At 32.8% G+C, this 23,545-nt stretch overlaps 1 protein-coding gene across 1 annotated transcript in view; it reads right to left on the bottom strand.

Annotated features, from left to right (window-relative positions):
- LOC129807130 (protein O-mannosyl-transferase Tmtc3) overlaps window positions 1–23,545 on the bottom strand; it is a 325,993-nt gene that overhangs the window by 27,175 nt on the left and 275,273 nt on the right. The window contains exons 7-8 of the mRNA XM_055856176.1: window positions 8,292–8,547; window positions 3,386–4,138 (exon numbers count right to left, since the gene is read on the bottom strand). Of these exons, the coding sequence (XP_055712151.1) occupies window positions 3,386–4,138; window positions 8,292–8,547 (1,009 nt within the window). The remainder of the gene's footprint in view (window positions 1–3,385; window positions 4,139–8,291; window positions 8,548–23,545) is intronic.

Here is a 23,545-nt window from a genome sequence, read left to right as displayed (position 1 = left end):
ATGAGACCTTTCCAAAACACCAAAAATTTTCAAATTCTGACAATTAGAACTGGAGATATGGCTATTTGAAAATTAAATTTTGACTCCTAATAGCTCGGATCAGGGAGGTCCGGAGACCCAACTTTTTTTTTTGATTGAAAGCTTTTAGGCCCAGCTATAACATACTAAAATTTGAGATCGGTCGATGCCTTACACTGGTAAAAATAAAAGGGTCAAATTGACCCTTTTCCAAAGGATGGATCATATTTGACTCTTTGAAAGGGTCACCAGGTACCCTTCGAAAGGGTCACGGTTTTGACATCTATTTAATTCCGGAATAAACGAATAAAAAAACAATGAAAAAGTGATCTTTGGTGTTCGCTCAGATGAGAGAAATATGATATCAGTAATAAGTTTACAATAAAACATGATTATTCGTGATAAATGTGCATACTAAATTTCAAGAGATACAAAAGTGAACCTTTCAAAGGGTCAAATACGATCCATCCTTTTGAAAAGGGTCAATTTGACCCTTTTATTTTTACCAGTGTAGAGCTTAGACCTTAGAGGTTGAGTTATTGGGAAAATAAAAATTCGGGGTATCCCAAAATGGCGAAAGGGGCATTAGAAGGTGGATCTGACATCACATAAGGGAAAGTACTTTCTTTTCGAACGAATAATGTAAATTTTCTTTTAGTTTTTCTAAAAAACTTACACATTTCTATTAAATATTAGGTGGCTTATCATCAATTGTTGATAATTTCGTGATAATTTAGTGTAAATCTCTTACGAAAAACAAAAGAAATTCACATTATTCGAAGGCATGAACGTTCGAAAGGAGAGCACTTTCCCCTACTTCTAACCACACATCGATATTTAACGTTTGCCCGGATTCTGCTTGTTGATATCCCTCTTCGTTCTCTCTCCAGAAGTGCTTACACGGTGGACGAACGGACGGACGATACGTCCACGAAAATCGATTTCGGAAAGCTAAGCTGAGTTTGTAAAAAATCTCAGCTAAAAATCTGGTTCGAGGGTTTCCAAAATGATATCTCACTTTTCTTCTATATCTTCGGAACGGGTTTTCAATTTTATTCACTCTAGTTTGTTTAAAGACGATATAATTTTTTTTCGTAAAACACAAAAAAAAATTACTGTTTATTAGTCATATACAGTACTACATGTTCTGAAGAATAGAGCAGTTTTGCACATGACTTTTTTTTAATAAATAAGATTTTACAAAATTTTAAAATAAAATTAAATAAAAAAAATACAATAAAAAAATCTAAATTGTGAAAAAATAATTTTTGATTTTAAAAATAGTATGATTAAAAAAAACTTTAATACTGTTAATATTGGTCAAAAAATACTACTAGTATTTACTATTGATATACAGGCACATTTATTGCAGGTCAAAATAACGAAAACCAAAATCCCGAATGCTAAGATCTTGAAATAACAGTCAAAATTTTGAAAGTTAAAGTCTCGATTTACTACACTAAGAAAAAATATAAAAAAATTAAAACAACTCTATTACAGAGTTGAATTAACTCTGCGAATATCGATGTAATTGGCACTCTTTTCTATTTAAATTTTAGTAAATAGAGTTAAAACAACTCTTCCTGCGAGTTGAATTGTTTCGTCGGATATCGCTGTAATTATTACTCTTTTTCAATGTAAAATTTCATCTCGACTGAAGTATATGCTTAAGTGTTTTCGTTTTAAGAATATACTTCAGTCAAGAAGATTTTCGTGCGACAAAGTTCATATGGAACACCAACTAGAAATGTGCCTAACAAGTGTTTCATGAAGACATGTGCGTGCATCAGACGTGATATTTTGCTCGGAACATAGGGAACTGCAGAACAATAAAATATTAATAAAGAAAATGATAAAATAAAAAAAAAAACATAAAATAATTGCAAAAAAATATTCATTTTGGGATACGAAAGAGTTATTTCAACTCTAAAAAAAAAATTTAACTTTTGAAAAGAGTTATTTTAACTCTTAAAACGAGTTATTTTCAGTTTTAAAAAGAGTTATTTACACTTTTTTTGTCATGTAGATTTTAGGAAAAAAAAGTTAAAACAACTCTTCTGAATATTACACCTAAATAGAAGTAAAATCAACTCTAAATTTTAATCGATTATTTTTCTGAGTGTACACATTATAATGAATAGGTTATAAAACAAATAATCATTTTCTTCTTGAACTTCAATTGTGTTCTACATACACAGAGAGATCCGTAAAAGTTAAAATAACATTCCCGAAATGTTAATTTTATCCTTCAGTATTGATCCAAAATCGGTGTAAATATTACCCTTTTTAGGTGTATTAGGGGTTAACGGTACCCTTTTTCATGTTAATTTTACCTTTAAGAAGGTGTAAAATTAACATTAAAAAATGTTGATATATTTTTACACATAAAAAGTGTTAAATTTCTGAGGAAAAAATGTTAATCGCACCCTCTTTTTTCTCAGTGTAATTGTTATAAGCAATATTTTGGATTATTTTTAAATCAATTCAAATCGATTTTAAACCGGTAAACATTAAATGAATTATACAGTGGAAAAGAACTTTGCGAAATGACTGAACTTATGAGCACAATGCTATTAAAAGTTGGGCCACTAAATAACTTTATTAGTCTAATTCAAAACTTATTTTAGAGGTATTGTATTAAAGTTGTGATACCGAGCAATTTGCAAAGCTGGATAATATTAAATGAATACAAGACTTTCTTACTTTTTTTGCTGTATAAAATTCATCTTGCGGACAAGATCGATAATTATTTTTATTCTTGAATAATAGCAATATTTGTAAATATTTGTCTGGTCATGTCCTTTTGCAGATAACATAAGAAAAATTCAGAGAAAATCAATATTCTCAAAATAGATATCCGAAATAGCATTATCAAATTGGGAATCTCATGAAAAAATCACTGGAATTTGTGAAGATTGTGTACCAGAGAGAATGTTTAAGATAAAATTTTCGTATGAAGTGGATGAAGGAACAAATACCAATAATCTTCATCTCTTGTTAGTGGACTTGTGATGCTTAACAAGATGTTGCCATAGTGATTCTAGTTTGGTGGAGGATATTCAAAATACGAAGGATGCAGAAAAAAATTGAAGAGATTTTGTCAAGGACCATTCGTCCTCTCCTTTTGGAACTGCGGAAAGGACACTTTAATCGAGTTTTCAGCGCAAATTCTTGCACTTCATACCAGCGCAATATCGATGGTTTTTGGGTTTGGGTACAAAGTGAGTGATAAATTTACGTGTTTTCGTGGTATATGGGGCGAGGAACATCAGGTGAATAATGTCTGGAGTGTGTGCAATTAAAATTTAATTAGAGAAGACATGGTTATATAAGGGGGTGTTGCTCATATTGTGAAAATGTCACTTACATTGTAATAAATATCCGGATTGCTGCTGTCGTAGAGGAGTGCTCTCTCATAGACTTCCTGGGCTTCCTTGGTCCTGTTCAGCTTTATCAATATATCACCGCGATTTATGTATGCTTGGGTATAATCGGCACGCATACTAATCGCCTGTCTATAGAGCATATCAGCCTCCTCGAGACGTGTATGATTTTTCGATATTAAATTGGCCAAGTTAAGGAATACATTCAAATGGTTTGGTGCAATACGTGCCTGATATGATTCACCTGGTTTGGCCTTAGGGAGCAGCGATTTTGCCTTTAGATATGCCTCTTCGGCCTCTTTGAACATTTTCAGGTGATTGTATGTACGACCCACATTTATATGGGCACCAACATCATCCTCCTGCACCTGAACGGCTGTATGAAAAAATGTTAGGGCTTCCCTATATCGTTCCTCACTCTCAAGAGCATGTCCCACATTATTGAATAATTTTGCATTCCGCTGATTTACTCGTAGTCCTGACATGAATATTGAATATTCTGTCTCCCAGTCCCAGTTTCGCACATAAGTTTTGGTTGCATGCGTTATTAATAGAAATGTTAGGCACATCCATGTCAGCTTTTTGTTGAACCTCTGCGACAGTAGGTGAAAACCGTAGGCTACCAGAAGACAAAAGCCCATTGATGGCATATACAGGACACGTTCAGCTATCACGAAACCAACAGGAAAGAATAGGTTGGATGCCGGCAGGAAAGGCAGAATCATGAATGATAATCCCTGCAAAATGTGAGAATACGAGAAATACCTGTAAACGCTCTGATCAATTATGTTTATACCACAACTGAGGCTAAATCTGTGGTATTGTGCAAGCAACTAAAACTTAAGAGGGGAATCGCTATAGGTTTGCCCACGTTGGGATTTGGTAAGGCATGTTAATTTGAGAATTGTCTCAAACTCCCCAAAAACATGGGTAGTAACATACAAGATTAGAATACGATTATTATGTATGAGCTTTTGGGGTTGAGCAATACATGTATATAAATAAGTGATGCATATACGTAACGTTCTACCACTATACAAAGATTTACTTTTATGTTTTCCAACAATCTGTTCAAAATTTTGTAATTAATCGTATTCTTCCTGAAATATAATTTTAGATTAAAACCGTAAGTTACACAGCACGACTAAAATAATGTAATTTAGTTTAGCGTTAAGTTTGCCAAAGCTTCCAAAGTTTGTATTTCTTGCAATTACTTTTTATGTATTTAAAGATGTGTCACATCGTTATTTATATTAAAAACAGTTTATGTCATTCATACTGCAATTTTTTTCTGTAGAATATGAATTTTTCAAGAAACGGTTTTAGGGTTTTATAAAAATATTGAATTTTTGTAAAATACATCTTTGGACCAATGAGGCATGTTTTGAAATTTCTTTTGAAGATTTTGTTCAATCTAAATTCACATCCCCTTCTTTCTCAAAAATTTGACGCAATCTATCCCACTCTTAAGTTCTCAAAATTGGATTGAACTAAACTGAATTTGTTATGATGTCCAAAAGAAGAAGAAGACTGTGAAAAAGTGGGATAGACATACGGAAAACGTTTGAAAAGTTGTTAATTTTGATTCCATGATATTTTTTTATCTAAGAGCTGTATCTAGGTGTGCTGGAGGCACGAAAAATTAAAGTCGGTCAGTTAATTTTAAATACATTAAAAAACCATAATTTTACAAAATTGGGTCTTCTATATAAATTAACGTCTACGATGGTGGCGAGTAAAGTGGATACATCTTTAACCTTTATCTACTAAAGCTTGAGCAGGGACCTCTCAACATTTCATTTTTTCATACGTTTTTGCATAGAGGCACTGAAGACTATTGGTAAGTTTTTTCCTAAAGAGAATTGACTTATCAGTCTGATATATTTCGAAATCTTGCATTAAAATCTATCTAAAAATACATATTTCATAATGGTCGCCGAAAATATACAGGAACTACGATCAAATTTGTTTAAGTCGCGGTGCAATATCTGCAAAATTTTTACAAGGAAAAGTGAAAAATATCTTCACTTTTTATTGGGCTTGATGGGTCCCTGGCTTGAGTGAAACTTCTACTGTTTCTAATGCCTTAGGGGCAGCTTTTAGATTGATAAATTTTCAAGAAATCAAAAATCGCCTAACTTTGCTCTTCAAAAGATTTGTATAAGTTTATCTCATTCTTTCGACTCCAAATTTGACTGAATTAAATTTAATTGGGAATGATGTTCAAAAGAAGAAGAAGAAGAAAAGTACGAAAGAGTAGGTTAGACAGATGCAAAACTTTTAAAAAAGAAAAGTATGTGAATTTTGACTTTGTGAAATTTTTCTGATCTAAAAGTTGTGCCAAAGCCATAAGATTCTAAATTTATTACCTCAAATTTTATTTTTAACTATTTTTAATGTTTTATTGGTTATTTGTATAGTGCTTATGAATTTTACACCTTAAAATTCGTTAGAATTAATAAGTAGAAAGGGAAAAATAAATCAAATGTTTATGCGATACAGCAAAATAGACTTGGCTGAATTGATAGGTATGAAAACAATTTTAAATTTAAAATTAGTAACAATAAAACAATCATCAGTGTTTGGACAAAAGTTAATGCGTAAAAAATGCATTAACTTACGTTTTAATGTGATTTTTTAAATCAAAATGCTGTAATCACTAAAATTAAAAATATTCATATTCATATTTAATTTTACTGTATGCTAATTTTTTAAGAAAACTAAAATAAAATTCACATTATTTGAAGGCATGAACGTTCGAATGGAGAGTACTTTCCTTTATAAGTCTCGCGATTATTTTAGATATTATTTAAAATGTTATTGCTGATTCATTACGTATTCTAGATGTTTTGAAAAAATTGCAAATTGTAGACCTGAGGAAGGAGGAAATGTCCTAAGAAAAAAATGAGAAATTAAAAGGAGAAAGGAGCGAAATGTGAATATCGTGTTTTACTATTCCTGATACATATGTAGTTTTTATTTCAAAAAAATGGTTTCTAGTTTATACTGTTTACTAACGATGGCGCTGCAGGATGAAGTTATAGGTAGTATTGCCTGATGCAAATAGACGGTGCTTAAAATTAATTCACATGCCTAATATCTAGAAAAAGACAAAGCAATTAATTTGAACGTCACTCCCACATTTTAGATAAATTGGACTAAAAATATCACGAGAAAGGAAGAAACTGAGGTGATTATTTAAAAGAATTAATTCATTTTAAGAAATAAGGTTTTCTCTGATGAAATTAGGTTTTCTGACTCTAATTATTATACAATAATTTATAGATTGCAGCAGAATGGTAAGTATTTTGGAAAAAAATTGTCAGTAAGAAATTCAAAATTTGTAAGTTTTAGAAAAAGAAGTTAGATAAGTTAAGAAATCAAGATTGGTGACTTATTAATTTGAAAAATTCAGAAAGAAACTTAATCTGACCAGAAAATTAGTAAGTTTGCTCAGTAAAAATTAAGTGATTTGTTTTGCTTAAACTAGTTTACTGACCAAATCCAATCTTTTTGCTGACAAAATTGCAACACATCTTTTTACTGAAACATTAACATTCTATGAAACTTACTGTTTTACTAACTACAGTAGAGTTCCCCAAATTTGAACATTTTTGGGGGGTATATAGATGACATTTCTCACTCCTCAAATTTGAACAATATTTTCAATATTTTCAAAAACGTAATGGAATTCATGTAAAATGCACTTTCCATAAATTAAGATAAATAACTTTAGAAAATATGTCAATGTCATTTATTATGAAATAAATAGAATTTGTTGCGGAAGTTAATATAATATGAAATTATTGAAGAAACACCAAAGAAAAATGGTTCTAATTCAGACTCTATGCAAAACTTTCTTTACATAACCTCAAATTTTACATTTTGTTTTGAAATCAACCGTCGGTCGTTCAAATTTGAGGTTACAAAACGACTGTAAAATTGAATTTTTTACTGTACGTTTCTCTCACATCACATCACTCACAAATATTTTACCCGAATTTATTGTTTATCCTATATTTCGTTTTTGTAATATTTAAGAGCTTTTTTCAAATCAAATATAAGTGGAATGCATGTCTTAATTTATTTCATATATATTTTTTTTATTAATAGTACCCATCTGGGCTGATATATCAATCAATGTCTGATTTCTTTTAAAATATCTAAAATTAATATTTATTTTCTGTGCTTAAATTTAAAGTGATGTGACAATCAATGTTACCTCCCCATTTGAAGCTCTCTGTGGAAAATTTAAACTTCATTGATGTGTGAAATAAAAATTGATTTTTATTCCAATCAAACTGATAGTCGTTCTAATCAGAATGTTATTTGAGCATCAATCCAATATTTGTTATTATATTTCAAATTCAGGAAGGTTATAAAGCTTTTGCTACAAAAAAATAAATCCACTGAAACTATTTCATAAAATTGGAAAATCAATCATCATTGATAAATTCATGTGAAAGGATATATGTGTAAATTGCGAATTGGCACAAAGTAGTTGATTGATTGCACATTTTCAATGCATCGTAATTAGTATGAGTGACAGAAAAAGCTGAAAGTTATTTTGCACCCTGTGTACAGATGGGCGAAAATTCTATACATGATCCACTATATGCACTCAATGCCATTAATTAGCATTCATTTCTACATTTCATGGCTTCTTCCCGCATTTTGGGACGTGTGTATTTTATTGTGCTACCGTGGTTTTTGGTAGTATGGGGCGGCCTCACGCATTATTCGTTGTAGCCACAAAATGCAAACAAAGCGATTCTCTCTAGTGTATATCGGTTATATTGATTCGACGAGTGGTCAAAATTAAAATGAATAAATATCAGAATGAGCATATATCTATAATTTTGCATTTTACTACATAAGTTTACTACTCACCATGATAATAATTGTAGTTTGCTGCCGATTCTCACTAATAAAGGCTATCCAAACGAGAATACCAATTAGCAAATATGCCAATATTGTGGCAATGTTGCGTGGATCCATAAACGATTCAACCAGCGGTACAGTTCCCATCGTCCAATCACAGCATAAATCACAGGGGAACAGCAGAAGCCAGAGATTTAGCGATACCAAGTAATTGTAAGTTAGCTGGCGAGTCGGTGTTGTCGCCACTGAAGCTGGATTATCGAATCTGTGGAAGAGAGATACAACAAACTTATCAATTGACATTACACTATATACTAGTATAAAGTTGCACACTAGTTGCATAATAAAAATCTATTGGTTTTTGATGTTGGTTGGGTTGGGGGTTATCCTGGGAATGTTTAAGGAAAGCAGGAAGTGCAATAACAGGTGGTGGATTTTATAGAATTATTGTACAAGAGAATTTATGTAAAGGGATTTAGACAGGATTTAAAATGGAATATTTGAATGATTTTATACATTTTCAAACCCTATTCGGAAATTGAAGTCCGCATAAAGCAAAAACCCAATCAAATATTCGGTCCTGCTGACCGACAAAATAATATTTAGCGCAAAACATATAGGCATTATTTATTTTGAGATGAAAAAATATGCTCAATAATTTTAATTTAGTAAGAGAATAAAAAAAGACATATAAGGTAAAGTACCCTTTATTCGACCGGTTCCTCTATTCGACCGGTAGATTTATTTATTCAATTTAATTATATTTGCTATAATATTTTGTGTATGATCTAACATTAATAGGTCAATTATTCTTTAAATAATACGAATCAATGACAAATTCATAGAAATAGATGAAATTCACCATCAAATATTCAAAAATTGACCCACCGGTCGAATAGAGGAACCCGGTCGAGTAAGGGTACTTTACCTTATAAACGGGTGGGTCAGTGAAAAATTTTCAATTGTAGCAAAAAATAGTAAAATCAATGGCATTAGTTAGGAAATTAGTACTTTCTCGTGTAAAAAACTTAAATAGATTATCATTTTAGAAAGATAATAACGTGAAATTGATTACAAAACTATTCAATGTTTAAATAAATTAAATCATACTCAAGTTGCCAAGATGCTACAACTTCTTAATTTTTCCTTATGTCTTGGTACTGGAAGAAAAATATGGAACGGATACTTGAATTATGTATAATTAATTTTTCCCCATTTATTTCTTATAAAGAGAAAGTAAAGAATTGAAAGAATCTAAGCTAAAAGAGGTGGCAAAGCGTCCCAGGCTTTGCGAAGTACTCGAACTCGTGACTTAGATGATATCCTCAAAAGTACTTTCGCATCATTTACCGTCGGCCGGTTCTCAACCGTTTTAAACTGATTTGTAAATCACCCAAAAGATCCCATAAAATAATTTTAAGGGTAATAAAAGTGATTTTTGGTTCGCAACCGATTTGAACGGATTTATAAATCAGTCATAACATTGCCCAAAATGACTTAAGTCTAATATAATTGAATTTCGAAAAAAAAATTATTTATCGGTTATGAACTGGTTCAGAACCGATTGGAACCGTCTCAGTTTTATTGGAATTTCGAAGACGTTCTCATCGAGCCTAAACATGTGGGAGGGTCCCCCTTCGGTCCCATGTCGCTATCTCTAACTGTTTGGCCTCTAGAGCTGGCGACAGTCGAACGGACAAACAGCATGACGATTTCTCAGAAATCGTCTGAACCGCGAAGATTTGTTGAGAAAAGTGGTCTCCGGGGGGTGGAAGGTGGAAATTTTAGAAGGGTTAAAAAATCGAGGGATTATATACTGCTCTCTCCGTGGAGTTCGAGCAGTGAAATGCCTTTAATTTAGCACAATGTCAAAGTAAAATAATTAAATTCGGCCAGTGAATGACCAGTTATAAGCCCAGTTAAACTTATGGTAGATGAGATTTTCTACCGGACTGTTTAGAACTGGAACTACCTTCAAATATTTTTCTGAGCTGAATTTTAGGAGAGAAACATATCTATTTTTTACCACTATTCTACTTTATAGTATTGATCTCGACAATCGAATTGAATATTAGACTAATTCGCCGAAATACTCAGAGACAAACCTAGAAATGGTGAGTTTTCAAAAAAATTAATCTGAATTCAATAACCTGGAAATTCAAAAATTTTAAAATCTATAATGTAAAAATCCTGAAATTTCAGAATACGCACTTTTGAAATTCTGAAATTTTTAAAATTGGAATTTAGAAATTGTAAAATGTGGATTCAAGTACGTGGAAATTGTAAAATCTGGAATTTAGAAATCTATTTACTCTGCAGAACTTAAAAATGTAGACTTTCTAATTTTTCTCATACGTTTTTTTGGCCCCTACCGTCCCTTCTAAAATTATGTTTTTTGCTATTTTTAAATTAACTCAAGCGATTTTATTAATTTTTGAATATGTTTTGGAGTTAGAAGCGAAATTTTGGCCATTCATATTAACTATTCTCCATTTTATATTTGTGAAGTTAAAGATTAACTGGAGGGTAGTTTTTTAATCGATTTGATCTAATTTGAATTTTTTGTGAAGGTTATGAAATTTCTAAGTAATGAATATGTTAATGATCTCAATTTTTTCTTTTAACTTTACGATTTTTCGAGTATAAAATATTAAATTTCATACCCAATTTGAACCTTTTAAGGTAACCTCAAGCTAAAAGGTCAAAGTGTACAAAATATGCGCACTTTTCAACTGATACTGAATTTTTATTTGGTTTTCTGCTGATCTATTTAAATAAATAACGCAAAAATTCCGTTTTTATAAGGTTGGCTTTCTTCTTTTTGCTACATTTTTTCGTGATATCGCGGAGATATGAATATTTAAATTTCGTCTATAATACAAAAGTAATTAATGTAACATTCCAATTTCCCTTACACGGTGAAAAATGTCTAGACAAAACTATACCTAACAAAATTGTAACTATATTTCGTAACAAAACTGTAAAGAAAACTTTTTGAAACAGAAAAATATCTTTTCTAGGGACAAATTGATTCCAATAAAAATTGTTCAAAGCAAAATTTGTTCCAATATTTTGGTCAGTGTCCAAAAGTTTTTACCGTGTAGGTAGTGGTTAAAGAATTTGTCCCCTCTGTTAACTCCATCTTCCTCAATTCATCAGATAATATAAATAGTATTTAGGCATATTATCAAGAATTTATTTATTTTCGTTTCACACTGTTTTCTTTCAATATACTAATTTACATTGAAATGCTACACAAATTAAACAAACACTCCCTAATTGTACCCTAAAGGTATTTGCTGTTTTGTGCAATGTTTGACTATTCATTCACAATTGGTTGCTGATCACTTCGAATTTTGAACACCTATGCGTTACGCGTTTACTCCAGTTCATTTTGTTTTTTGCAATATGTATCAACGTAGACAGATTTGATGGTAAATCGATGTGGACGGCTATTAGGTAGGACAACCATGAATATTGCAGCAAACACCACACAACCACCCATTACACATTTTGTATTTTATTTGATTTGATCCCGAGTTCGGTATGCAATCGTATACCTTTTTCTGGTCTTACAAAATGTATCCCCATCACCATAAACCTTTTGGTACTGACCGTATTTCTATTCAATAGTTAAATTCCGTCAATTTGAAAGTCTTCGACGATCTGACAAAATTATCCTTCGCACAGAGTTTTATGCCAATTCCCTGTACCCATGTCCGTATACAGTCAATGCAATAACGCTCACATGTTTCGTATAGCCTTTTATGTTACGTTTTTCACTGCCGCACTCTACCCATAATCACCTGGATAAATTTCCATTTGCCATAAAATTGTGCAACATTTCCCAATATTTCCGTCATTTACAGAAATATCCAAATCCTGTGGTGAAAAAAGCAACTTGCAAAATTAGTTTTGCACCAAAAACTCTACTCAAACTCTTCATCAAGTTTTGGTTTTATTCATCGCCACTGCAATTGGAAAAGGTCATAATGACTAAATCATTTGTCGGTAAACTTTTATGAGCCATTGTAACCACATAATTAAAACAGAATAAAATTAAATTATTTGTGTCAAAATAATGAGGTTCTAGTGAGTAGATTTATCTGATACTAATAACCACAAAAGCTTTCAAATATGCTGTATCTTTTTCTGGTTTCAGGTTTTAGTTTATTTACTAATTATAAATTTAAATAAATATTGATTGATATGTGTGGATAATATTTAAATATTATTAGAGTTTATTAAGTACTTATTTTTTTTACAGTTCTTGGAATGACAGGGAGTACAGGGATAAAGTGAATCACTTGAGCCTTTTTTCCACATTATCTTCGCAAATCAGGGGTGGAATGATAACTTATCGATACTATCGAATCGATAATATCGATAAATCTGCATTTGTCAGATTTGGCCCTATTATAAAGATGCTCCAACTTTTGGATTACTCCTATATACGTTTAATATACGTTTTCTCATATACAAAAAGGCCTTGAATTATTCCATATGAGGAATTTTCAAGGTCAAAGGATAAAATTGCGAGAAGTTATTTAAGTTCCAAACGATTTGCACAAGTATGAGTTTATTATGAAGGCTTTAGCATCTGTTTTAAGTCTGAACCGTTCAAAATTGGTAATAAACCGATAAATTATTTTCGTCCTAAAATTACTTTTATTCATAGGGTAGATATTACGAAAAAGTTTTAGGGAAAACAGGGGCACCACTAAACATAGGGTAGCACCGAACAATGCGAGTTTTTAATTTGATATTAGATTTCAGTTGAAGAGACCTGTATGAATTTATAGATACGGATGTTTGTCCACTGAAGACATGGTCGATATAGTTCAAATAGTAAGAATTAGTGTTTGGTGCTACCCCATTTTCGTTGGTGCCACAGTTTTCTCTACACGACTTCGAATTCGAACACTTTCACAATTTATATCAAAAATCTTTAAAACTTTGTTCGTTAGAAGCAAGTGACTTTGCACTCCAGTGGAGACTCAACCACCGGAGGGCTAAAGAGATTTGTTTGGTTAGAAAGGAAAATACCTATTCTTACCATTCACAAGTGGAGCTTGAAAAATTCGAAAGTCTATTTGAAAACCCATAAAAGAGACATTCGTACTTCTTAATAATCCCGCAAGATTGCGGAAGTACATCCTGTTTGAATTTCAAAGTACTCAAGTGTCAAAATGTGTCGGTCTTCATATTGTTGTGAGGAAGACTACAAAGCAACGACGTTTTTTGTTTTTGTCCTATTATTTAATAACTCCATGATCACTAAGTAACTCTTTTGTGAACTTTTTAGTGTAAGGCGTCTTCTATACGGGGGGATTTCGAAATGCACCCCACTCTGGTATGCACCGGTGAGTCTCGGGAAATCTCCCCTAATGGTTCATCCCTCAGATAAATTTTCTCTACCATCTGTTATAAATTCTCCAAGTGTGCTCTAACTAAAATAGATAATCTGGAAGACTTTCTATTTTATTTCGAAACATTTCGAACGTCAATCACACAGTGCTTTAAATCAAAGAACTTGTTAAATAGTGGTAAAGTTAATAATTATGCCTGGTGACAAACATTTTATAACAGGAAATGGGGCACCCATTCTCTATATCAAAACCGTTCTACTGTAGGATTTTATGCCAATATTTTTGCTAAATTTAGAAAATATTTAGAAAAAAGGTTTTTGTTTTTCTATAAACCAACTTTATTCATATACGTATGGGTCTCTTAATTCCTAGAAAGTAGTTGAATATCACTTTTCCGCTGAGAAATTCTATAGCTATACAAGGATGTCTATTTAACAATTCGACCACATTCTAATGAAGACTAAACACTATATTCAGAAGAGTGATCGATATCGTGTCCTTATTTCACCTGCTTTTCCACTCTTGTTAACTTTGAAAATAGTTTACGAAAAAGACATCTCTTGAAAAAAAATTATTTAAAATCGTTTGAAATGTCAAAATATTCGAACATAAACAAATGGAGCTTTCAAAGAGGAAAATTTTAAGCGCCAAAAGATAGGCAAAAATGAACCGGTCTAAAGCTCAATGGTGGACTTGTGTCAAAATGGCGATTTCGAAATAAAATCCCCCCGTTTAGATGATCCCTAATGCTTCATAAATTTTCTCCATCTTGTGCGAAAATTTAATATGGAAGTTCGAAACTGAGTTTGAATTCTTCGAACACCAACAACATTTTGTGCAAATAGAGTTCCATCTACCTTTTATCTAAGATTATTATTGGAGATTCAAAGTCTACTTGTGTTTACATCTATTATTTCATACAACACACCATACCCCTTTCATCCGAGGCACTTTCTTCTTTTCTAAGCAGAGACATCTATCCTTTTACTTTATATTTTCTGAAAAGTTCCATGGGTCAATTTTATTAAGGAAGATGGAATAATATCGTGTAGGGTCTGAGGAACGTCTGTTCGACAGGGAACCCCTATTGACACTTTTGTCAAAATGTTGAAAATTATTTAATCTATCTAGTAAAATATAAGTAATATAACGTTTTTTCTGTAATATACCTTTTACTATAAACAGAGATGTTCAAATTTCGTATCCCAAGTGTCAGACGTTCCTTTCACCCTATTATGCGAAACTTTTCTGTGTCTAAACTCTTCATAGCCCTTCCGTAAAATCTCTTAAAAATTATTCATTAGCAATTTTTAGCTATGACATGCATTCAATGTGGTAATGCATATTCTCTGTGATCCTGGAAACTACAGTTGAAGTGAACTAATTTGTAAACTCATTATAGGCATCATGGTACTAATGATGTCCAGTAGTTCACATTGTGCACAATCGGTATATTTGCTGAGCCAATCAACTGCTGTGATTATGCATTATTCTGACTGTACTAATTTACTCAAAATTATAAAATCATCAACTCGACACATGTGTGAATGAATGTTGAATTCAAATCTGGAGTTGGGGGCGGTGTCGAAAGAAGCCGGAAAAGGATGGCGATCAATGGGATTTGGTGTGTCATGGGGTTGCGCAAATGCCACAGTACGCGATGAGATTGTGCGGAATTGTTCTGATATGTGTGGAGCATTGGAACAACGAGTAGCTCCCATGAGGAATATTTACTGTGGATGTCACCCCTGACTCCCTTCGTACCCCACAAGTAGCTGGAGAAATACTAGAGAGAAATTTGGCAAATGTTTATTTCTTTTATCGCCACGAGAGCGTCGTCATTACCAACCCCATAAATTTTATGCTTCGTTTTGCCGGGGAGGTTGCGACATGGACCACGGAGGCGCACTGTATTGCTATCCATAAACTTGTGATACAGACGCCGGCAAATTGATTGGATCACCAAAGAAGGGAGGCAACACCAATATTGTGCTAGATATGTGGCGGATATTTCCTTTTCTTGCACATGTAGCAATCTCAGAGACGGGCCAATGTTCCCATTCCCCTGCCGGGGATCGTAAGAGTGTCTCTCAATCTTCTCGTAGGCCATCTCTATCTATGGACTATGTGTAATTCAAGAAAGTCCTCAGGGCATCCCCCGAAAACACGACACTTAATCCAATAACTCAGAAATTGTAAGTGCGCTGGAAGTTTTGGGAAGCGTGGGAGTAACTTAACCTAAAACCAAGTGGTTTGGGGAATTTAGATTGACACTGTGCATGTCGAAGAATCACACGCCAGATAAATAATCCAAAATATATGTGTTTATTTAGTGGTCGTTGGCACAACGAACCAATCCATAATCAATATATGTATGTAATTTCCTATGATGCGGACAGCAGATACGCAATATCCGGAGGGGGCATTGGCGACAAATTGACAGTCACAGAGACGCGACATCATCGCGGCATCCGTTAAGGTTTAGGTCCATCAGGATTGGTCATATTGCCTACATGGTTGTCGCTGTGAATCCCCCGCATTATAATTAATCAAGTCCAAATCGCTTATTCCGCGTGATGCTCCATTATAAATCCACGTTCACGTCGAACGTAAACTGACCCCTTTTGCTGTGACAGTGTATATTCAGTGTGATATTTTGTCATGACTGTTGAGCAATGAATAAATTCATCACGCAGAATACTCTATCCTGTTGGACAGCTTCCAGTCTAAGCGGATATCCAGTGACTTGTTTTGGAAACAAAGGGATCACAATCTATTATCTGATACCATATAGATTTAGAATTCACGTTACTATAGGAGAATTGCTATACTTGTGCGGTTTGAGCCAAGGATGGCATTGTATTATTTCTATTAGAAGATATTCATATTCTCGATTTAAACTAAAAATAAATACATTTCAAGCAATAAACCAATGGTAAGCTCAGATAAGCTTATTGTAGCTGAGATTCTTTACAGGTCGCCTCGAAATGTGTGAAAATTCGATTGTGAGTTGAATTTTGGGGGTAAAGGAATCGAGTCGAGTACGTAGTTTTATAATAAATTCAAAAAGTCATTACAAAAGTCATTTAATTTCATCATGTTCTTGGTATGTTTGATTTGCAAAGCTTGAATTTACACGCCCTTTAAGTTAGATAGAATTAACTCAAGAAACTTACATTTATTATATAAATAAATTCTAGAAAACCATAATCCTAAACCCTCATTATATTGTATCTAAGTACCTTGACAGACTTACGTCTGAAGTATAGAGATGGCTTAGTGGAAAATGATGGAAATGTAGTTTAACCATTATTTCGAATATAATTACGCTAAGCCGTTTTTCGGCTAATCCTCAGGTCTCTCAAAGACCTTAGGCTGTTTCTTTTCTGCCAAATTTTAAGGATTAAATATTCTCGAGAATGATCCAGAGTCTAATTAGATCCTAATTCAACATTTTTCCAGCCATACGTACTTGCATTGGGTTGACGCCAAGTACACACATTAGTTCTGTCGACGTTTTGGCAGGAGTAATGCCTCTGGATTGCCGGTACCAATTTATTACCAATAGATTTTTGAATCGAAGCCTAATGCCCTAGATACACTTACGACTTAAGCCAAAAGACGACTTAGTGGAAAATGATGGAAATGTAGTTTAACCATTATTTCGAATGTATAATTACTTTAAGCCGTCTCTCGGCTATATAACGTGCACTTTTTTAAATCAAATTCGTTGCTATAAAAGTTATTTAAATTACGGCGAAAATCGGAATAAATGCCATTTCTGTGAATGTGTGGTGTCAATCCACCTTCCTCCCGTCCTCTTTTTCCCAACCGGATGAGTTTGGATCAGATCCCCGAGGAGAAAGCAGTGAGAGTGAGTGGTGGAGAGTCAAAAGTTCTCCTCCATGTGGAGGAATGCCTATCGTCGAGACAATGGACTTTCCTGGAGGAAATCCCAGCCATTTAGGACTATCGGAGGTGCCATCCTGCGAATTAGGAATCCAGACCGTACGTAAAGCTAAATATTGGCTTCCCAAGATGACTTGGAGTCAATTGATGGAGAAATCGCACCATGGGCCCCACCGGTATTCTTATCGTCGCCGTCGCGGGAGGCTAGCTGCCCCTAAGGGGGAATCGTCGTGGGAGTCACCGAGCGACTGGTGGACATTTACTTCAGGGATTCGATCGGCTGACGGGGAGAAAAGCAATCTTCAGTTCTTCCACGGATTCACCCAGATGGAAATAGTCAGAGACATCGGACAAAATCGGCACTCCATACTTTTATCACTTCGTATGTAAAATATCCCTTCTTTTCCTTCCAAAAAATGAGAGTATCGGTTTAACAAGATTTCTCTTCTTGAGTAATAAATTAATCTTCAGATTTTAAATTAAATTACATTTCTTATCCTAAAAATGTTTGAAATTAAAAGTAAGTGATCACCATTTATTCTTGAGTTTTCAATAAATGAAAAGTCCGATATTCCGGTAAATCATTGTTTTAGCTAATCGTCAGGTCATGGAACTGGTGTGATGAGTTAATTATAAAAATTCCGGTGATCACCAGTGAGAGTTTTCTTCACCTCAAGACTAAAACACCTTTTTAATCTTGCCCAGAGCTTTCGGTCCGGATATGGACCTTCTTCAGTGGTCGACTAAGACTATGTTTTTGTGATTTCTTGAGGATTCGTTTAATTTTGGGAATTAAGAAAAAATATCACAGCAGGAAAAATCAGTTGGGAAGGTTTTTATGGGATTTAAATATTTCACAATTTAATAATTTCTAAATTTTCTTTCTCTGATTTCTCTGATTCGACTTACTCGAATCGATGTTGAATTAACTCTTTTTCGTTGTGATTTTCGATTAACTATATTTTAGAGCTGATTTTACTTCTATTTAGGTGTAATATTCGGAAGAGTTGTTTTAACTTTTTTTCCGTAAAATTTACATGACAAAATAATGTAAATAACTCTTTTTAAGACTAAAAATAACTCGTTTTAAGAGTTAAAATAACTAGTTTCAAAAGTTAAGAAAAATCTTTTTTAGAGTTAAAATAACTCTCAAATCTCAAAATGAATATGTTTTGCAATTTTATGTTTTTTTTTGTTTTATCATTTTCTTTAGTAATATTTTTTTGACCTCAAGTTCCTTATGTTCTGAGTGAAATATCATGTATGTGTACGCACGTCTTCATGAAAACTGTTAGGTTTAATTCTAGTTGATGTTTTATATGAACTTTGTCGCACGAAAATCTTCTTGACTGAAGTATATTCTTAAAACAAAAACACTTAAGCATATACTTCAGTCGAGATGAAATTTTACATCGATATCCGAGGAATGCATTCAATTCGCACGAAGAGTTGTTTCAACTCTATTTACTAAAATTTACAATGAAACAGAGTAACAATTACATTGATATTCTTCGAGTTAATTCAACTCTGCCATAGAGTTGTTTTAACTTTTTAGGTTTTTTCTTAGTGTTGCAATCATACCAGAATAAATGCGCATTTGTACAAAATTAATATTAGTACAAAATTAATGTCAGAGATTTCATGTTCGGTGGGTGTTGTGGGGCTTTCTTTATATGAACCGGGGGGTATCTTATGTTTCGACTAGGTCGTCTAGCTTGTAGGCTTGTGTTGAGAGGGTTTCTCTCGGACTAGCTGAGTTCTTTACCTCCAAAGTGTGAAGCCACGGGCTTTCAATGACTGGGCGGGGTATCTAGTGGCCGGACTGTTTCCGAAGCATATGGTCTGACAGGGTTGACCAGTGCAGGGCCTCGTAAACTATCTGAACAATTTAAATTAATTTTTATTCATACTGAGAATGTCGAAAGTATGCGAGCCATGCACTGTGATGGTTATGTCCTTATGTATAACATAGCAATGCCACGGTCCGAAATCAGCTCATAGAGCTGATGACCTCTGGGTGGAGGAGGGAACAAAAAACATTTTTCCAATAATTTCTGTGCCTGTTGTTTTAATATAATTTAAGCCAAACTCAGTGGCTAAATCTCAGGTCTAAAAAAAAAACCTTTCTAAACGGAATTTAAGATAACGAATCATTTATGGACAGCACCATTCCAATTCTAGTGAAATAAAATTCAGTGATTGTTGAAATACCAAAGAAGAGGTGCAAGTGAAAGTTCTACCAAAAGCGCCCTTTAGAAACATTTACAAAATTTCTTAAGTTCGCGATAATATGTATGAGAAAAAAAGTTCTCTTTTAGACGTGAAGAAAGTTGTGGTATAAATTTACTTTACTCTCGATGAGATGTAAATTCAGCATAAATATTTCAAAGAGAAAAGTTTTTTCTTCCCCCGTGTGAAGGAAAACTTTGGATCTAGGCTTGAATGGAGGACGGAAATGTGGCTCTTTTCTCGATGGTGTTTTTTCTGGTGAGTGTACTTGTCAGCTTTCTGAGGCAATGAGGCAGAGTATAGGGAGCAAAATACTGGTGCAGTCATTTGATTGAAATTGACATAGTTGAAATTTTTGGCAATTAGCCAGGGGAGGGTAAGTACAAATGGTATTCATTACGCTACAGCGACCACATCATCAGCTGACAAATCACCAAATTTCTGGGGTTGAAGCTCAAATCGCGCCGTGCCAAAATATTTCTCAATGCCCCACGATTCTTGCACATAACAACAAAAAAATTACAATCCATCAAATTTTTTTCCACACCACCATCTCCATCATCCCCCTCTATTTATTCCCACTCTTCCAATAGACATTGACCAGAGTCAGTTGCTGCTCCTTTTGCTTCTCACCTCCCCAGAAAAATTCCCTTCTCGCCTAGTTCCACCCTTACCCCCATACCCCATCTATCCAGGACTCCCCAATGTCCTCCATCCACTGTAGCATTCTTCTTTCCGCTTTTTCTCCGCACAATTTTTCTCTGCTTCCGCTTTCATATCCTGCTTCCTAGCTTGGGGTGTTTGCCGAATGGTTGGAAAAATGATTTTGAAATACTTTCTAAACACTTCTTTCTGGATTCTATATGTCGTTTCAATTTTGTTTGTTTCATCATCACCTATCCCAATTTTTTTTTCTTCCACATCCCAATGAAAATTTCTTTTTCAATTCACAAAGCTTTTCACAATCCAAATCCTCTCCAGGATGCAAGTATTTTCACATAAAATCTAGTTTTTATCTACAAAATCCTAAATTTCATTTCAACACTTTTTTAATCTTCAATTAACAACAGAAAACTTTGCAATCTTTGAACCTGTATAGAGTTTCATTTGCAATTTAAAACAAATTAAAGTGGTTAACAAAGCAGAAAGATGTTTGGATTTGTGAAAGAGACCCACAAGTACCATACTAAGCAGCTTTGCTGCTCTAAGAAAACTCCATAACACATTGAAAGGTGTTTGAAGAGGTTATCGATTAAAATAATAAGGATTTCAGTGTACTTTTACATCGACCTAGTGAAAGCTGTGGCAGATGAGGTAAGATTTTGGCAATTAAAATGATCAGTAAAAGTGAAATTTGTTCAGCAATGTAATGAGAAACAGAAATAATAAATTGTCAGATCTCAAAAATAAACATATATTTTTCGCAAAGGAAAAATCAAAGACATTAAAAATTATCCTTATGACTTTATGGCAAGAATAGTTTCATGAACAGTTTAGAAAAGCAAACTTCTATAATTTCTTACTCAGAGTTTTAATTTTTAATAAAATAATTTCTGAAAATAAAACTTTGTAAAATCTTAAAATTAAATTAAATTAGAAACACGCAATAATGCTGAAATTTTGAAAAACAAGTTGTTCAAAATTAATGTTTTTGTTATAAATTTATGATAATTTATTTATATTACTTATTTATGTTTTATTATATCATTTATTTTTATTTACAGTGGTGGCAAAAATAATAGGACCACCTCTGATAAGCCTACTTTTTTAATTCTTGTAATTTTTTATTCCAATGCGTTGGAATAATTTTGATGTAAAAATATTTAAATGATATCCATACGTAGAATAAGTTTTGTTTTGGCCATTAGAAATTATATTATAATACGTGAGTAGTGATAATCTGTTTGGACAATAAAATAGGACCACTGTAATAAACTCAAATTTATTTCAAGTATTTAAAAATAATAACAAAATTTTAGTGTAATGTCAATAATTATTTAGTGTCTTGACAATTAATTTTTCAAGTTTGGATAAAGGAAACTTTGAGAAATAGGAGCAAATATAGAACTTTCTCGTTAGAGGCTCTATTAGATTTTTGAGGCTACGAAAGCATATGGAATGATCGTGAATATCACAGCTGACTACATTAAATTACGAAAATCAATAATTCATAAGGTTACCAGTTTCACGGGCCAATAGTATTAAGAAAACAACAATTCAGGATTTTCAAATGGTTCAATGTGTCGAAATCAGTCTACATAGCATGTCATCGTAAAGTATTCTATAGGAAAATTTTGGTTAAAAAGGCCGTCAGATAAGTCCTGACTGAGTTAGAAATAGATTTTAAACAACAGGGTTACTTGGAAGGACGAACATGAAGGGCTAGTCCTTAACGGTTAATGTGCCAAATTTCTTCGAGTTTTTATGTTTAAACTAAACTCAAAGAATTTTACATAAAAACTAAGGTAAAACGAAAATTCCTAACATCATTTTGTTTTGTTCAATTTTATTAAAGAGCGTAAAAATCTTTTATACGTAAAAAATTTGAAAATTTGCGTATAATAAAAAGAAATTATAGCTTTAAAATCATATTAAGAAATTTTCAATTTTGAATAAATGCATATTTCTAAAATATATTCATCTGAATATATAAGAATTTGAAATTCCGACAGCTTTATTAATGGAAATATTAGTTTGATTTTTTAATTTGTCGAATTAAATAAGTAGAATAAGTAATGTAACTAAACTACGATATCGTCTCTAGCTTTAGTCTGGTAATGTGGCTCTAATTTTTGCTTTCAAAGCTTAAATCGCTTTAAAGCGATTGAATGGAATGCATTCTATGTTTTCTATTAGTTGAGTTTAAAAAAATATTTCCTCTTGTAAATCCTTAGACAAATAAGAAAACGTAAAATAATTCAAATCCTAAATTAAAAAAAAATGTGAAAGCGATAATGATCAATGCAAAATGCCATAGGGTAAAGTGGTACAAGTTGGACGACAGTGGTACAAGTTGGACAATGGTACAATTTGCACAGGGCTTTTTGTCATGATAAATTTAGTACTTCATTTTTATTTGTATATTTTTAATGCTTTAATAATTTGGTTTCTTGTGCTTAAAAACAAATTTTGTACTGTATTTATCAAGAAAAAAGCCATGTCCAACTTGTATCGGCGAATTGCCCAACTTGTAACACTATGTCCAACTTATATCACTTTACCGTATGTCAAAAAACTTGGAAATATCGTTTTTTTTATTTTATTTTTTAAAAACCTTAAAGGTAAAGTGGGACAGTTTCATGGAGCAGAAATCATATTTAAGACTAATTTGCCAAATGTTAATGAACTATACACAAATTAACTATGTCCAATTATTTTGTTATGCGGTATTGACTTATTGAAAATATGCGGAACGTTTATCATTAATTAATTTATTATACCAAATTTTTATATTTTTGGAAATACTGCAAACGTGGAATTGCCCTATCCTTCCCTACAATATGATGAATGTATCATTTTTTTTTTAAATATTTTCTCTTCTGCGTAAGATAACGAATTTTACAGTATTAACCACATTTCGGCCATGTATTAAATTTCTTTTCGGCTTTTTGTATTAAAACGAAAACCAAGAACTTTAGTTATTATTCCATTTTTCCGCATTATGTAATCCCTAAGCAAAAAGTCTAGCGACCTATTATCTTTAGTGCCTTACTAATGTTCTTTAATAAATTATGTTGAATGAACGTGGTTTAAGAT

Source organism: Phlebotomus papatasi, chromosome 3, assembly GCF_024763615.1.
Source record: "Phlebotomus papatasi isolate M1 chromosome 3, Ppap_2.1, whole genome shotgun sequence".
Lineage (NCBI taxonomy): Eukaryota > Metazoa > Arthropoda > Insecta > Diptera > Psychodidae > Phlebotomus > Phlebotomus papatasi.
Note: the sequence above shows the minus strand (reverse complement) of the source record. Positions and strands in the feature narration are given on the sequence as shown.